This window comes from Tamandua tetradactyla, chromosome 4 (assembly GCF_023851605.1).
Source record: "Tamandua tetradactyla isolate mTamTet1 chromosome 4, mTamTet1.pri, whole genome shotgun sequence".
Classification (NCBI taxonomy): Eukaryota; Metazoa; Chordata; class Mammalia; order Pilosa; family Myrmecophagidae; genus Tamandua; species Tamandua tetradactyla.
The window spans coordinates 197,886,493-197,904,107 of NC_135330.1; the positions used below are offsets into that span (position 1 = coordinate 197,886,493).

Below are 17,615 nucleotides of genomic sequence, written 5' to 3' on the forward strand. Positions count from 1 at the left end.
ATATTTGTGACATTTTGGAGCAAGTGAGATGTATAATATAGGAGATTAGCGTATCAATAAATTGTTGAATGTTGAGCTAGTTGGGACAATTCATTTATTCCATCCTTGTGCAAAACATGAAAACAGCTAAACAAGCAGGCAGAGAGCAGCCTAAAAAAAGAATGTAGTAAAATGTTTAGAAGTAGAAAAATTCCTAAACTTAAATCCCACTTTCTTTAATTATTTGTTTATTTTTATTTCTCATTATTAGAATAGCAATACAGGTTAATTACATGAAAGTCAGAAAATCAGGGAAGTAGAAGAAAATATGGGGAAAAAAATCCTATAATCCCACTCAATAAAGGCAACAGCTATTATCCCCTCAGTATAAATCCTTCAAAATCCAGTCCTATGTGTATTTATTTCCTACATGTACATCTGGCCTTGTACCCTAAATAGTGCTGCGCATGCTTTGCCTGTAGCCAAGTTATCAAGTTGACTGATGATCTTTTGTGCCTAGTTTTCCCACTAATCCGTTATTCCTGGATTATCCCAGCTGATCCCTATGGTGGCCCCGTCAGGTTCTCCGCAGTAATGGAAGGGTGAGGGCTAGCCGTGGTCGCCACGCAGTACGCGCGTGGCACGAGGAGCAGACGGCCGCGCTGTCCCACACTCCCGGGTGCGCAGGCTGTCTGGACTCAACCCCGTGGCCGGCGGCGAGAGGACACGCAGGGGCCAGTCCCCCAGGGCCACGTCCGCTCTCGTGGCCGGGCGCAGGGTGGGGGCGGTGGGGCGGGTGGGGGAGGAAGGCCCGCCGTGGGCGGGGGAGGCTCACGGAGCTTTGCAGCCGAGACTAGGACCGAGCTGAGCTCTGAAGGAGTGAGAACTTTTCAGCCAAGGAGAGGGAAGGCAGGACGAAGTGACCGCGGAGCCCACGAGGGGACGGCTTCTAGAAGGGGCGCGTCTAAAGCAGGGGCCAAGGGGGACAACGAAAGCAGAGGGAGGCCTCATTGCAGGGCCCCGAGCCGGGGGTCCTGACAAAAGTAGGCAGCAACCCGCCCGGCCCTTCCTGCTGGCTCACGGGAGGCGGCAGGGCTTGGGGCTGAAACTGGACAGTTCACTTAGGACACCCCCGCGGGGGCCCAAAGTGAAAAGGCTGCCGAGTCCAGCCACTGTGTCGCCACCTGTGCCTACCCACTGGCAGGGAAGGCAGGTGTGGGCTCTGGGGACAGAGAGATGCGGCCTAGGGGCCTCCAGCTTGGGTACAGGTCACGGGAAATTCGGTTGTTTTCTTTTTTTTAGTTAATAAACACTTTTTTAGAGCAATTTTTAGGTTTACAGAAAACTTGCGCAGACAGCACGGAGAGTTCCTCTCTGGCCTCCGTTTCCCCTAGTGTCAGCATCCTGCATTCGAATGTGGGCTGCACTCGTCACCTCTGACAACCAGTGGCGATGTGACTGTCACAGAGTCCATAGCTGACGTGCGGCGCCCCGTGTGGGGATGGTCCTCGAGTTTTGGCAAATGCATCCTGCCCTGTGTCCACCGTGACAGTATTGTAAGGGGTAGTCTCACGGCCCTAAAATGCCCCGGGCTCCGTCCACTCCCCCTTCCCACCAAACCCTTGGCAACCACAGCTGCTTTTACTCTCTCTAGTTCTGCCTTTTCCAGAATGTCATCCAGCAGGCAGCCTTTTCAGGCTGGCTCCTTTCACTCTGCAGTGTGAACTTGGGGTTCTCCATGCTCTTCTGCGGCTTTTTGTGGGTTGTGTGGATGGACCACTGTTTGTCCATCTGTCCGCCCGAGGAAGGCCAGCTTGGTGGCCCCCAGTTGTGGCAATTACGACTGAAGCTGCTGTCAGCACTTGTGTGCAGGCTTTCACGGGTGTAGAAGTTTCCAACTCCTTTAGGTAAGTACCTAGAAGGGCAATTGCTGGATTATACGGTAAGTTTGTGTGCGGTTTGAAAGTATTACGTACCCCAGAAAAGCCACGCTTTAATCCAGAGCCAATCTTGTGGGAGCAGCTGTTTCTTTTACTCCTGATTCAGTATTGTAGGGTGGAAACTTTTGATTCGGTTATCTTCAGATGTGGCCACTGATTTCAAGGAGCTGAGAAAAGCCCTAGCACGTTTGTTGAATTCATGCATGAATGATTGTAATTCAAAACTAAATAACTGTGAATGTTTTTAAAATGACAGACTACTACTGGAGTTTCAGAAATGAACTTCTGTTTCAGAGGAAATCAGTTTTCTCTTGCCGTATAAAATCCTAGGTAATTATATTTCTGTCCCTGCACAACTTTGCACATGACTGGGTATTTTGGTTTCCTGGCTGCTAAAGCAAATACCACGCCAGTGGGCTGGTTTCAGCAACATCGATTTTCAGGCTTATGGTTTTCGGGAAATCCAAAACCCAGGTGTCACCAGGCGGTGCCTGCTCCCCGGAGCCTGTGGCCCTCCGGGCAGCCACCAGCTGTCCTCGGCCCTGGGCTCTTCTGTCCCGTAGAGATGCGCTGCGTCTTCCGGCAGCCGCTTCTGTGGACGTCCGGCTTTGGCTGCTCTCCGTGGCGTCTCCCTTAGAGAAGGACCCCAGGGCTGGGATGAGGACGCTCCCAGTCGTTTGGGCCACACAGTAACTGCGCGACCTCATCAAGTGTCCTGTCTACTCACGGTGGGCTCACGAGTGGTAAGTGGAGGACAGGTTTTCCGTGTTCACAGCGCACATAACTCCAGGCTACCACACTGAGGCATCCGCCCACTGTGTTTTTTTAATGGACAGATTTTAAAATTGTTGCATATATTTTAACGTGCGATTTGATGAGCCTGACAACTGCAGGTACTTGTATAACCAACACCTCAGTGAGGATGTGAAACGTTTCCATCACCCTGGAAAGTTTCTTTCTAATTCCTTCTAGTCAATTTCCACCCACCATATGCAACCAGTGAGCTAACTTCTGTTCCCATAGAGTATTTTTTGAACTTTGTTCATAAAGTGGAATCATACAACCAAATGGATGTTCTCTTTGTGTCTTGATTCCTTCCCTCGGCGTAGTATGTTTTAGATCACGCCGCGCCCTTGTTTCAAACACTGGTCCACTCTCTTGATCGCCGAGGATTCCACTGTGCAAACACCCATGACTGTTCACCTTTTCTCTGATGGATAGGCATTTGCATTGTTTCTAGATTTTTGCTGTTGTGAATAAAAATACTATAAACATAGCTGTACAGCTGTGAGGTTTTTTCACTCGGTGTTGCACAAGTCTTTCTATGGCATGCTCTCTCACTTCCCTGGGGTCAGCACCGGGGTGTGGGATTCCTGGGGCTCAGGGAAGTCTGCTTGCTCCTCGTCCGGGCCCACCGCGCCTGCTCCCGCCGGCGAAGCGTCCAGCTGCCTTTGCCTCCCGGACAAGGCGCTGGGCATGTGTGACGGCTCAGGGCAGCTTTACTTTGCATCTAACTGGTGATGTACACGTCGGGTCCCCCTACTCGGCTCTGGAAGCTCGTGTGAAATGTCTGTCCAACTCTTTTTCCAGAGTTGCGGGGTCGTTGTCTTTTCTTTCTGATTGCTGATGGGCAGGGGTTCCTTCTCCATACTGAATGCAATTGTTTCGTCACATACACGAAGTTTGAATACTTTAACTGTGGCTGGCCTTTTCATTTTGTCAGTTCTCTCCTTGGATGAGCACGTTTTAATCCCAATGAAGTACAACTGGTCAGTTTTTTCTTTTATGGCTAGTGCTTTCTGCGATCTTGTAAAGAAGTTTTTCCTTACCCCAGGGCCAGGAGCTATCCCCGTATGTTTTGTTCTAGAAGCATTCATATTTCGATCAATAGTCTATATCAACTGAATTTTTAAGCAAGGTGTAAGGTTGGGGTGTAGGTTCATTTTTTCACAACTATTTTTCCCACTTGACTCAGGACCATTTGTTGAAAAGACTTTGTTGGAAATCAATTGGCCACACACACGTGGGTTTATTTCCAAATTCTCTTTTCTGTTTCTTTTATTTATTTATTTGTTTCTGTCACTTGTATAGTGAGCATCATAGATTTATAGTAAGGCTTGAAAGCAGGCAGTATGAATACCATAACCTTTTTCTTCCTTTTTCAAATTATTTCAGATGCTCTATGTCTTTTTGAATTATTATATATAATTTTAAACACTTTTTTTGTGGGGGGGTGCATGGTCCAGGAATCAAACCCAGGTGTCCTGCATGGAAGATGAGCATTCTACCACTGAACCACCTGTGCACCCCCCCTTTACAGACGTTTTTATGAAAAAGCTTGCTAGGATTTTAGATGGAGTGTGGCATTGAATCTAAAGATCAATTTGGGGGAGAACTGATAACTTGAGATTGAGTCTTCCAATCCATAAATATGGTATCTCCCCATTTATTTAGGTCTTTTTCAATTTCTCTCAGCAACATTTTGTACTTAGCCTTGTAGCGGTCTGGCACATCTTCTGTTATGTTTGTAAAACCATTAGTATCTTATGGTTTTGCCACCATTTAAGTGGTATTGTATTTTAAATTTATTTACAATCATTTGTTGCTGGTATATAAAAGTACAATTGATTTTTGTGTACTGACCTTGTGTTCTACCAACTGCTAAATTCATTGATTAGACCTAGTTTAGGTTTTTTTTTCAGATTTCTTAGAATTTTCTACCTAGATGATCATTTCGTACGTGTGATTTTTAAAAAACAGATACAGTCTTACTTCCTCCCTTCCGATCAGCGGCCTTTATTCCTTTGGTGTGCCCTACTGCCCTGGCTAGGACCCCAAGCTCCACTTAAAGGGAAGTGATCACGTGCACGTCTCACCCTCCTCGCAGCCTTCGAGGAAGAAGAACTCAGTATTTCACCAGCACGTGTGTCGCTGGCCGGAAGGTTTTCTCAGCTGCCCTTTGACAGACTTAAGGAGATTCTGTCTACAGTTTGCTGCAAGTTCTTATCATAAATTGGTGTTGCAATCTGTTTACTGCTTTTTCTTCATTATTGAGGTGATTATATGGCTTTTCTTTCTAGTCTGCTAATATAATGAATTATATTGCTTGACTTCTTAATATTAAACCAACATTGATTTCCTTGAATAAACTTGACTTAGTCATGGCAATTACAGATCCCCAAATTTAATCCTCTAATATGCTAAGAATTTTTGCACCTATATTTAAACTATATTGGTCTCTAATTTCATTTTCTTGTAATATCTTTGTCAGATTTTTATATCAGGGCAATGCTTTTGTCACAAACCGAGTTGGGAGATGGTTTCTCCTCTATTTACTAAATAAGTTTGTGTAGAATATTATTTTGTCCGTAAATGTTTGATAGAAATTATTTGGGTTCAGCACTTTCTTTACTGAAGGATTTTTGAGCATGAATTCAATTTCTTTACTTCATATAGGTGTTAAAAGTTTGTGTATCATCTTGTGTCCAGCTTGATTAATTATATTTTTCAGGAAATTTGTGCTTTTACCTAACTTGTCAAATTTATTGGAATACAATTATTTATAATGTTCTTTCTATCCTGTAACGTCTAGCCCATTTCATTCCTTCATAAATCTTAGTAAGAATTTATCAATTTGATTAATCTTCTAAAGAGTCAACTTTGACTTTGTTAATTTTTTGTACTATCTGTTTTTTATTTCATTGATTCCAGCTTTCATATTTATTTCCACCCTTCTACTTATTTTGGTTTAAATTTGAGCTTCTATTTCTAACTTCTAAAGTTGGAAATTTAGGCACAGATTTTTAGATGCCTCTCTTTTTCTAATATTAACATTGAAAACTGTGAATCTTCCTTTAAGTAGTACTTTAGCTGCAGCTCACAAATTTTGATATGAATTGTTTCCATTATTGTTCAGAGTAAAATATTTTCTCACGTCCCTTTTGATTTCTTCTTTGACCCAGAGATTATTTAAAAGTGTGTGTTTAATTTCTAAGTACTTCAGGATTTTCTACCTATGTCATTGATTTCTAATTTAATTGCATTTGGTCACAATACATTCTTTGCAAGATTTTGATGTATTAAAATTTCTTGACATTTATTTTATGATCAAGCATATGGTTTATATTCATGAAAATTTCCTTAGCACATGAAATTAATGTGTATTCTTGGGTGGAGTATTGATTTAAATGTCAATTAGGTCAAGTTGGTTGATAATATTGTTTAGGTAATCGATATCCTTACTGATGTTTTTGCAACTTTATTACTAAGAAGGAATTAAAACCTCTAACGATAATGGTCAATTTGTCTATTTTTCTTTTTCTTCTGTGAGTTTTGCTTCATGTATTTTGAAGCCCTGATATTAAGTGCTTACACACTTAGAAATATTATGTCTTCCTGACCCCCATTAACACTTTTTCATCTGAGATATTCATCTTTATCTCAGGTAACACTGCTTGTCTTGAAGTCTATTTTGTCTGATATTAAAATAATGGTATCAGCTGTTTTTATGCCTACCATTTACACAGTATATGTCTTTTCATTATTTTCCTCTCCAACTATCTGGGTCTTTGAGTTTAAAGAGTTATCTGTTACCCAAATCTAGTTGGAGGTTCCTTGTTGAAAGTCTAGTTTGACAGCATCTGTTTTTCACTTGGAGTGCTCAGTCCATTTTTGTTTTAATAGTTATTGATATTGTTAGTGATATGAATAATTATTGATGCTGTTATCGATATGAATTGGTTTATGTTTACCAACTTACTATTTCTTTTCTATTTGTCTTAATGTCTTTTTTCATTCCTTTATTTCTTTCTTTCTGACTTCTTTTGGATAATTCAATATTTTTCAGTATTTTATTTTTCTCATTATGTTGGCTTTTTAGATATACTTATTAATATGTATTTTTGTGGTTTCTCTAAGTTCTACAATATTCATCCTTAGAAGACAGTCTACTTAGAATTAATGTTAATCCCATTCAATAAACTTTTCATTATACATAATTTACTTTTCAGTTATAGAATTTTCATGGTTGTTTTTCAGTTCCCATTTGACTGCTTTTATTCCCCATCTGTTCACTCACGATGACTATCTTTTCCTTGAAGTCTTTGAACATATTTATAATACCTTTTTAAAAGCTCTTCTCTGCTAAATCATTATCTGGGCCATCTTGCCTTCCATTTCTTTTGAATGCTTTCTTTTTCTAACTCTAATTAAGGGTGTCATTTTCCTGCTTTTTCATGTCTAGTATTTTTTCATTATATGCTGGACACTACAAATGGCTCATTATAGGCAGTCTGGCCTCTGTTGTCTTTCTTTAAAGAGTGTTATAGTTGTTCTGACAGGCAGTTAGTGACTGGAGGATTCTCTTGATCCTGCCAGGCCTGAGTTTATTCCTCATTAGAACAGGTCTGTCTCAGGGTCTGTGTGCCTAAGGTGTAGGCTTCCTGGGTTTCAACTAAAAACCTGAAGTGCTCAGCCAGGGTTCTCTACTCTACCCATCCTGAATTGCCCCATGTTCCCCAGCCCTGCGAAATCTATTGCATCTACATTTAGCCGCCTATGGCAGCTGCTCTCTGTGAAAACTCACAAAGCCCAGTCCTCTGAGTGCAACCAGGAACCCTACAGGGAGTCCCCGTGCAGATACCTGGGCCCTTCCTTCGAGCAGCTTTCTTCTCTCCAGGAGGTTGCTCTGTTTCAGCTGTCCCCCCTCAGACCTCTGCCATCCCAGCTCTGCTACCACCAGGTACTGCTTGGGCTCCACTTGGCTCACCAGTTCTGGAGTATGAACCGAGGCAGGAGCTGGAGTGGACATGGGGCTCGCCTCATTTCCCTTCACTCACTATGTTTAAGAACCTTATCTGTGTGAAACTTTGTATTGGGTTCTGTGAAATATCCAAATGGGTAAGTGATAGGGAGCTTACCACTTAGCCAGAGAGAAAATGTCTACATGTGCTATGAAATTCGGAGTATTTTTTACCTAACTTCTCTAATGTGTTATGCCAGCTGATTGGTAGGAAGACCAGATGTATTCTTTTGAGGTTTTCAGCCCCCATGTCTTGAAATGTAAATTAGAGCTGGGAGGGAAGTGAGGAGGGCATCACATACCAGAGTGTCGTGTCTTTGCCCCAAATGGCATCCTTGGTACAATGGAGGCAGTACATTTTTCTTCTTGAGGCTATGTCTAATTCTTTCTAATTTTGTAAGGGTGCTTGCAGGAAGCTGACTGTCTTCGAAGGTCTCAGAAATAGAATAGAACCAGGGTATCTTATGAGAGAGAATTTTCCCTGCTCTGTCTCAGAAAGAATGTCTTGCACCTGGTCAGGCCCTCACTGCCTGCCTGCCTTCCTATGTATCTGTTTAATGATATATCTCTTTATATTCTGCCCCAGACACTTGGCATGGCTCTGAGGAATGCTAGATTTAAAGGTCTAATCAATGCCCTCCAAGCACCTATAATCTAGACAAACAAATGCAGTACAACCTGGTTAAGGTCTTTGACAGAGGCCAGCTGTGGAAGCACGTGGAGCAGACATCCCAGGAATGGAAAGAGAGAGGAAGGCTGGGAAGGCTTCCTGGAGGAGGGGGGACCAGGCTGAGCTGTGAGAAGGGGGAGCATGGGGGCTGGGAGCAGGTAAGACACATTTGGGAGAGCTGCAGCTATGAAAGTGCCTGGGACTTGGGGTCTGAGGCAGGACCTTGAGGTGGAGCTAGAGACGGTGGGCAGGGGTGGTGGACCCTCCAGTCACCCCCACTCCAACACTGGAGAGCTGAGGCCATCACATGCTATGAGCCATTCGCCTTTTTCTTAATCTTAATTTTTTTCTTATTTCCAAAGCAATACAGGTTTATGATAGGAAATGAAGGGAAAAAAAACACAGATAAGCAATTAAAGAGGATGACATGCCCCCAATCCCACCATAAAACCTGTTAACAAGCTGTATAGCCCTCTAGATCTTTTAACATTTTTTATTGTGAAATATAACATATGCAGAAAAGTGATAAATTCCAAAGTACCTTTTAACAAGTAGTTATAGAACAAATTTCAGAGTATGGTAGGGGTTATAGTTCCATAGTTTCAGGTATTTCCTTCCAGCTGTTCTAATATACTAGAGACTAACAGCAAATATCTATATGGTGATTCAGTAGTCAGTCATTGGTTATATCCTGTCTCCTCTGCACAACTCTTCCCTCTCATTTGGTGATTATCTCAGTCAAGGATATTTGGACACTAACCATTCCAATGTCTTCATGCTGAAAAGGGGTGCTGACAGCATGGGGCAGGGGGATGCAACTGCTTGAAGTTCTGGGAGAGATGGTAACTCTGGATTTCAGGGCTTATCTGGCCTAGATACCATCTGGAGGTTTTCGGTTTCTGAAAAATAAACTTAGCGAGTGAAACTTCAGAGTCTCAGACAGAGCCCTGGGTATTCTTTAGGGTTTTCAGGAACACTGTTGGTTGGGGCTTGGCATGCTGTGGCCATTTACAATATGTGACTGAAGCTTGCATAAGAGTGACCTCCAAAATGACCTCTTGGCTCTACTGGAAATGTTAGACACTGAAACTTTATTTCGTTTCATTTATTTCCCCCTTTCGGTCAAGAAGGCCTCATCCATCCCATGATGCCAGGGCTGGTCTCATCTGGGAGTCATATTCCACATTGCCAGGGAGATTTTTTTTTCCTTTTTTTTTTTTAGGCACTTTGTCTTTATTTCACAAGGCATGCAGGACGCCCCTCACCCCAGGCCTGCGTGTCCAAGCGTGTTGGGAGTGGGGCGAGCGCCAGGGAGATTTAACACCCTGGGAGTCATGTCTCATGTAGGGGGAGGGCAGTGAGTTTACTTGCAGAGTTGGGCACTTCTAGATCTTTCTGTGCATATTTTTCTTTATTAAAAGCGCTAGATGGGGTGCAAGGCTAGTTCCGTGGTGGAATTCTCACCTGCCATGCCGGAGACCTGAGTTCAATTCCCGGTACATGTCCTTCCCCAAAAACAAACAAGCAAAACAAACAAAAATAAACAAAAATTCAACAAACAGTGCTGCAGTAATAGGATACTCACATGGAGAAATAATGAAATGTGACCTCTCCATACAGCATACAAAAACAGTGCTAGATAATTGTGCATACTGTGTTGAACCTAGTTTTTTTGCTCATTTAGTACTTTTTAAACATTTTTACACATTGATAAATATTTCCCTACATTGTTTATAATGTTCAAACAGTGATATTTCTTTAGTTGTACCATAATGTATTAAGACCTGCCTATGTGGGTATAAATATATTTTGAATGTTGTTTGTATAATTAGGTTTTCAATGTTTTGAGCTTACAAATGATATTTGGATCGACATTCTTGCTCAGGCCCTTAATTATTTCCCTAAGCTCTTGTCAGTAGCTTTATTAAAGCTCGATCTCAAGACCACAGGCTTATAAGATTCACGTGTCTGCAATAATTAGAAAGTATTGCAAGACTATCGATAAGCATCTCCCCATGAATTGTCCTTGGTCGTTGCCTGGGCTGCAGGCTGACCTTTCTGCTGCCTCGGGTCCGGTTACCACCTTCCAGCCTGAAAACGGAGTGAGGGGCGGAGCCGTGCTGGGCTGTTTCACAGACAGTGAGGAGGGGTGAGCCGGGATGGGCGGAAGGAGGACGCTAAGATCCCAGAGCCCCGAGGCAGGCGCACAGCGCAGCGTGGGGGAACCAGGGGACCCCCGGGGAGGGTGCCTGCCGGATGGCCGTGGGCGGGCTGCTGTCGCAAGCAGAGAGTGGCACGGGGGCGGGGCTCGACGCCAGTGTCACCCAGGCACCGCCCAGTACCGCAAAGGTGCGCGCTCTGCTCCCCACGTCCTCACCTCCCGCAGGGACGGGCCAGCTCCGCGCGCGTGCAGGTGTGTGGCCGAGGTGCCCACAGGTCCCAAGGGGAGCTGGCTCCTACCTGAGCCTCTGCCCCTCGCAGCCCAGGCCTTACCCCGCTCTGCAGGCTCCTGCCCCCGGGCGCCTGGGCTCCTGTCTGCCGCCCTGCAGGGCAGTGAGGGGCGCTGGGTGCCAACTCGGCTGGGAGCCCTGTGGACAGAGGAAAGGGGCTTGCTGGGGCCAAGGGCTTCACAGCCAAAGTGTACCCTCCCCTGAGGAAAGGTCCCACCACACCTGCCCTGAGCCCTACCAGGAGCGCCGAGTTGGGCGAGTGGCCAGCGATGGTGACCCGGGCTACCGTGTGGCTCTCACGTTGGCCACCTGCGAGCTGGCTCAGATGGTGCTGCGGGCTGCCCCCACTCCTGCCCAGCCCCTTTCTCCCAGCCACCTTATCATACTGCCACCCACCCGGCCACCTTATCATACTGCCCTACCACAGACCTGCTCGCCCCTCCTCAAACTTGGCCAAGTGAGGCAAGCCCCTGGCCCTCGCTCCCAGGCCGCTGCCCGCCCCCCGCGTCCCTGTGGAAGGTCCGGGTAGCTGGGGGCCTGGACCAGGGCGGAGAGACAACGGGCCTCCGGGGCTGGCGAGGCTGCGCCCTGCACCCACTGTCCCGGGTTGTGCAGACGAGGCTGCTACGTTCTTGGCCACCATTTTGTGTCCACGTCCTTCTCAGCACTGAAAAGCTGCTCCACCTCATGAGAAAAAAATATGCTCGTTGAAATGAAACCTCAGAGCTATCCACTAGGAAACTAAAGCGGAAGCCAGAGAGGAGTTTATTCCATGGAACCGTCGGGCTGAGCTCCCAAGCAGGGGGCCGAGGCCGTTCTCGGGTGCCGGCCCCGCAGTGAGCCCAGGAAGAACGAAGAGGCTATTTGGCATTCCGATGAAAAAGCGTGACTGTGGAGTGCAATGAAAATCGGCACAGTCGTTTTGGAGAACACAAGGAGTCCAGCAGAATCAGAATGGAGTCTTCAAAGAGGACCTATCAGCAGGAGAAAGGCTGATGCACAGCACCTGTATTTAGGGAAAAACAGGGTTAGTAAATCAAGGAATTCAGAGGGAGCAATTTCATTCAGATAGGGGAGGAAAAACTATAACCCTCACTACTCTTAGTGAATAAAAAGGAAATAAAACATGAGGAGTCAGTAAGCTTTGGAGGGGGTGTAAGGCTGGTTTTGTGGAAGCCGCTGTGTTGCTGCAGGAACCCAGCTCCTCGCAGCCGCCTGGCACCTGGCCCCGGCTCGGTGTGGGCCGTGGAGGGCAGGCCGCGGGCAGTGCTGCAGTCCGGACCTTTAATTTTTTGCCCTGATTCTTCTCAGGGAAGAGAAAGATTGTGGGGACGTGTGAGAAGTGGAGCTATCAGACATGAATGCCAGATAGAAATCAACTTGAATAATGTGAGTCAATCTGAAAGCTCACACTCTCATAGGATTATATATACACACACATACACACATACAATCCTATTTAGAAATTCTTGGTGTGATCACAGATGCTGAGCTGAGTCATTTTACAAAACCCATGAATTTAAAAATACATGATCCAAAGTCAATTACATAGTAAAGGGTGCTAGTTTGAAAGTATTATGTACCCAACACAAAAGCCATGTTTTAATCCTAATCAATATTATAGGAGCAACCATTTCTTTTAATCCTTATTCAATAATGTTGGTTGGAAACTTGATTAGGTTATTGCCACAGAGATGTGACTCACCCACTTGTGGGTATTAACCTTTCATTAGCTGTGACTCCACCCATCCCAGGTGGGTCTTGATTAGTTTACTGGAATCCTTTAAAAGAGGAAGCATTTTGGCAAGAGTCTCTTTTTAGAGCCCTGAGAACCACAAGCGCCCACGCAGCCAGAGACCTTTGGAGATGACTGCCTCTCGGCAGCTTCATGAAACAAGAGGCCTGGAGAGGAAGCTAGCAGACGTCACCATATGCACCATGTGCCCTTCCAGCTGAGAGAGAAACCCTGAACTTCATCAGCCTTTCTTGAGTGATGGTAACCTCTTGTTGGTGCCTTAATTTAGACATTTTTATTCAGCTGCTTTCATTGGGACACTTTCTTGGCCTTAGAACTGTAAGCTACCAGCTTATTAAATTCCCCTTTTTCTAGTTCTGGTATATTGTATTCTGGCAGCTAGCAAACAAAAACATAAGGTTTTAGTTAATCTTATTTCTCATTAACTTTGCAAAATATGAACAATAACTACTTGACACCAAAATTCACCTTTTAAACGCAAGCTGCTGAAAAACAAGAGACATAATTCTGGTCATGGCAGGAACTCAGGTGGGGTTACCTACCTCTGCGATACTTGGCTGGTTTCAGGTGATTTTCACTCTGGGAAGTTGGTTGCTTGGTGAGTCCAGATTGGTAGCAGATACGACAAGAGGTGGGGATTTGGATGCCTGTTACATCGCCACTCACAGTCAGAGATCAATTCACATGGCTTCTCTCTTTCTAGGCTCATGCCAAAGTCTGGCACGTCTACAACACTTCTTTCCGCCCCACGCAGGGGGGCTGGGTGTCCATTGCCCTCGGCTCCCACTGGATTAGCCCTCGAAGGATGACCGACCTCGACATCAGAGAGTGTCAGAAGTCTCTGGACTTCGTGCTGGGCTGGTTTGCCAAACCCATCTTCATCGACGGCGACTACCCAGACAGCATGAAGGACAACCTGTCGTCTCTTCTGCCCGGTTTCACCGAGGCCGAGAAGAAGTTCATCCGGGGCACTGCAGACTTCTTCGCTCTTTCCTTTGGACCAACCCTGAGCTTTCAACTGGTGGAGCCTCACATGAAGTTCCGGCAAGTGGAGTCCCCCAGCCTGAGGCAGCTGCTCTCCTGGGTTGATCTCGAGTATAACCACCCTCGGATATTTATTGTGGAAAATGGCTGGTTTGTCTCAGGGACCACCAAGAGAGATGATGCCAAGTACATGTACTACCTCAAAAAGTTCGTCTTGGAAACCTTAAAAGGTAGTATCATGGGTAAAATTCTAATTTCCTGCCAACATCCATTGGTAAAGTGATCTTAAGCGATGTGGATTTACGTTATTCAGTCATAACACAGAATGCATTCATGTAACACCTTTCTAAGTTGGGGCCTTGAGGAACTTAAATTAATTTTTAAGGTTAATTTTGCAAATGAGATACAGCATGATAATGTGTGAAATTATTTGACTTTCCAAGTGACTAATCTAGATTTTTTTGATCATACTAAACATAAAATATTTCCAAGCTATCCAGCTAGTACATGTTTTCTGGTTCTTACTGCTTGCACTGAATACAAACACATTTTAGAGGAAATAATCAGTAAGTAGTTCACCCTTTTTAAAGGCTCTCTTCACTGATTGCACCAGACCCAAGGTAGAAACTGAAACAAGCCCCTTCCCGGCGCTCAGGGAGCCCCCCCAGGAAATAAAGACCCGCCCAGCCTCAGTTCTGGGGAACCCGAGTAAGAACTCACTGGAGATAAGCCTGTCTGCGAAGTCAGTGGGTGGGAGAGTCAACCAGGCTGGTGACTAAGACTCGTCATCGGGTGACGATAATTTGTTTCATTAGGTATGAAACCCATGAATGCTCTTGGGCCCCGGGTGGCCACTCAGTGGGGAGCCACGTGGCCCTTGTCCTGTCTTCCCTCTGCAGCCATCAGGCTGGACGGGGTCCGTGTCATCGGCTACACAGCGTGGTCCCTCCTGGACGGCTTTGAGTGGCACCGAGGCTACAGCATCCGCCGTGGGCTGTTCTACGTCGATTTTCTCAGCCCGGACAAGAAGCTGTTGCCCAAATCCTCAGCCCTGTTCTACCAACAGCTGATAGAGAAAAACGGGTTCCCTCCCTTACCAGAAAACCAGCCCCTGCAGGGGACGTTTCCCTGTGATTTCGCCTGGGGAGTTGTTGACAACAACATTCAAGTAAGTGGGGGGGCGGAGGGGACAGAAGCGGTGGCAGCCCCTGAGCCCGCCACGTGCCCGCCCAGCCGTTGGGCCACACACGGCTGCTCTGTGACCGTCTCCCCCAAAGCTTCCTTAGTTTGCACTTTAAATTGGACCCAAAGGGAAATATACTTTAAATACATGAAATTTAAGCTCTGATCAGAAGGTGAAAAGGTAAAATACTCTGTATTAATAGAGGGCTCTTCCAACCTTTTCCAAGCAGTTGACCATTCTGTGGACAAGGTAGAGCACAGGGCTCCAAAGTGGCCGAGATCCCAGGGTGGGGGCACTCCCGGAACCAGGGTGGGGGCGTCCAGCAAAGCCGCCAGTGCAGCAGGGGCCGCCCCGCCCCCCGAGCTCGGCGAATCGCCTACAGAATAAACCCTCGTCCAGGGGCTCACTATTTGGCACGTCACTTTTAAGCAACAGCTACCAAAATGGAATGGAAGTACTTCTTAGTACTCAGCCAAGAGTTACTGAGCACCTATTAGGTAGTTAGTGCTCAGTATCATTTTTAGCTCCCTCATTTTAGGGGGGTTTGTCCTGGCGGGCGCCGGGACCCGTGCCTGAGCACTTGCTGGGTGCTGGGTGTGCTGCGCCCTGGTCAGCTGCTGGGTGAGGGGTGCACGGCGTGGGCACAGCGCCACAGGGGGCCCTGCTTCAGAAGCATGAGGCCGTGACTGGAGGGAAATGATGGGGACACGATGGCCTCACAGTGGAGGCGACCCTCAGTGTCCTTGGCCCGCGGCGGGCACTGGCAGAAAGCAGAAGCGTCTAGTGGAAACAGGCTGCTGTTTTCTCGTAAATGCTAATGAAAACTCAGAGGAAACTTCATCATCATCATCCTTAGTCCTTTTTTTTTGGCTGGTTTGGATCATTTTTATGTTTTTTTCAGACTACCCCGTTAGTTTTAGAGGCAGACCTGAGTCCCTGCTTCATTTTAAAGGACTGAAGAACATGCCACCAGCAAGGACAGGTGCTCGGCTGGGGACCCCCCTCCCTTCGCCCCTGCCCCTTTCTCCCTCACCCCGTCCTAGCTTCCCTCCTCTGGGCGGGACCCGCAGCGGGACCAAGGTAGGATCGAGGCGGTGGAGGGTAGTGTGGGAGGAGATACAACGGCAGAGGCGAGAAGGAGGGGACAGTGTGCCCCGCGTCCCCCCACCTCCTCCCCTTACTGGTCCCTGGTCGCAGTCCTGTCACCTGACCACTGCCAGCCACGCCCGTGCCCTGCTGGGCACTGCCACCACCTCGTGCTCTGCCCATCGCAGGCCATTCCAGTTCCGTCCACTCAGCCAGGGTGACCCTGGAGGGAGCCCTTTGACCCCCCTGTGCCCCATGGAAGGACCCTGGGTCTGCCTTGGGGGCTGACAGCAGCCAGCGTGTTTCAGGAGGGCATCCAGTTTTCTCCAGACGCAGCAGGTGGAGGCAGGGAAACCAAGGAGGGGCAGGGGCGATCGGGGTTTCCTTCTCAAGAACCAGCCTTGTAAAATCTGACGGTCAGCCCCTCAGCAGCCCAAGGCCCCGGCCTCACATGGCCCGGGCCGTCCACCCCTCCATTCACCCCTCCATTCACCCTTCAGGGCACGGCTCCCTTATGCTGACCCCGCCAAACACTAGAATAGTTCACTTTCAGCCCCGGGTGGGTGTGAGTCTCTCCGGAAGCTCTGACGGCAGGAGGCTGCACATACATCTCGCTCCTTCCCGATTTCCACAAGCTCTGAATGCTACTGCAGTGCCCGACCCCAGCTAGTTTCCTAACAGACACAGTGAGAGTCAGTCCCTATGACAGTTCCAAGGGGGGAGTGTGTTTAAATTCCCAAGCACCACTCTGCATTTTTAATATATTGCATTAAAACCCCGAGAAGTGATTTTTAAGCCCTGGAAATTCATCTTTCTGTCCTGGTTAATATTTGGACTCCTAATATGATCCAGGCATGTGCTGCACCAGAAAATGTCAGAGGGAAATTGCTTTTTCTGGAAGCTCGTCCCCTGTAGCTTAAGCAAGCCTGTCTGAAGTCTGACCTTAGGCTTAGTCCCGTTTAGGTGGTGTCACTTTACCTGGACCTGATTTCCAGCCCGCAGCTTTGTTTTCCAATATCTCCTAATCTCACATTAAAACCGGGTCTGGAGCCTGCCACCTACTGAGGGACAGAGCTTCTTTAAAACTGGCCAGTTAGGAGAACGTTTCTTCCTATAACATATTAAAGGTAGGCAGTTTGTTCTAGATCCATTCTTTCTGAAAGAAAGGAAAGACATTTGAGATCCAAATCCATTATTTAGTTCTCTGAGTAAAAAGATAATTCAAATCAATGGAGGTCAGATGAAATTTTGCCTAAACACTCATTTCTGAATGTCACTTAATTTATAAAAGACATTATTGTGCAAAAATGACACCTAGTTCCTCATATTTGTTCAGGTGGACCAAACAAAAGCTGTTGTTTGGAACGGTTATGAGAGTATAAAGTTACAAATTTATTCAATCTGGTGCTCTATAAAAATACAGAAATCCAAAAAATCCTTCATGCGTGCACACTTTCACCTCAAAAGAGCATGCAAATTTCCTCCTTGTGAGGCTGAGCAGACACGGGTGCAGGAAAGCCGGAAAATTCTCCACTCAGCATCCCCGCAGCAGGGAGGGAAACGCACGCGTGGGTGAGCGAGGCAACCTCCCAGAAAAGGCAGCTCCCCTCCCCCGTGCAGTGTCGCTGTTTCTCACTTCCCTTTATAAACGCGGTCCTGACCCCACCGGAGAAGAAGCAGCCGTGCGCATCCCCACAGCACGCGGCCAAGGCCCCGCACATCGCAAAGCTGGGTAAGCCGAGGCGTCCGCTCCACCGCCGGGGAGAG

General features: G+C 46.7%; 1 protein-coding gene across 1 annotated transcript in view; it reads left to right on the forward strand.

The window, feature by feature from the left end:
* KL (klotho) overlaps positions 1-17,615 on the forward strand; it is a 43,937-nt gene that overhangs the window by 21,760 nt on the left and 4,562 nt on the right. Inside the window, exons 2-3 of the mRNA XM_077159009.1 lie at positions 13,299-13,809; positions 14,479-14,747. Of these exons, the coding sequence (XP_077015124.1) occupies positions 13,299-13,809; positions 14,479-14,747 (780 nt within the window). The remainder of the gene's footprint in view (positions 1-13,298; positions 13,810-14,478; positions 14,748-17,615) is intronic.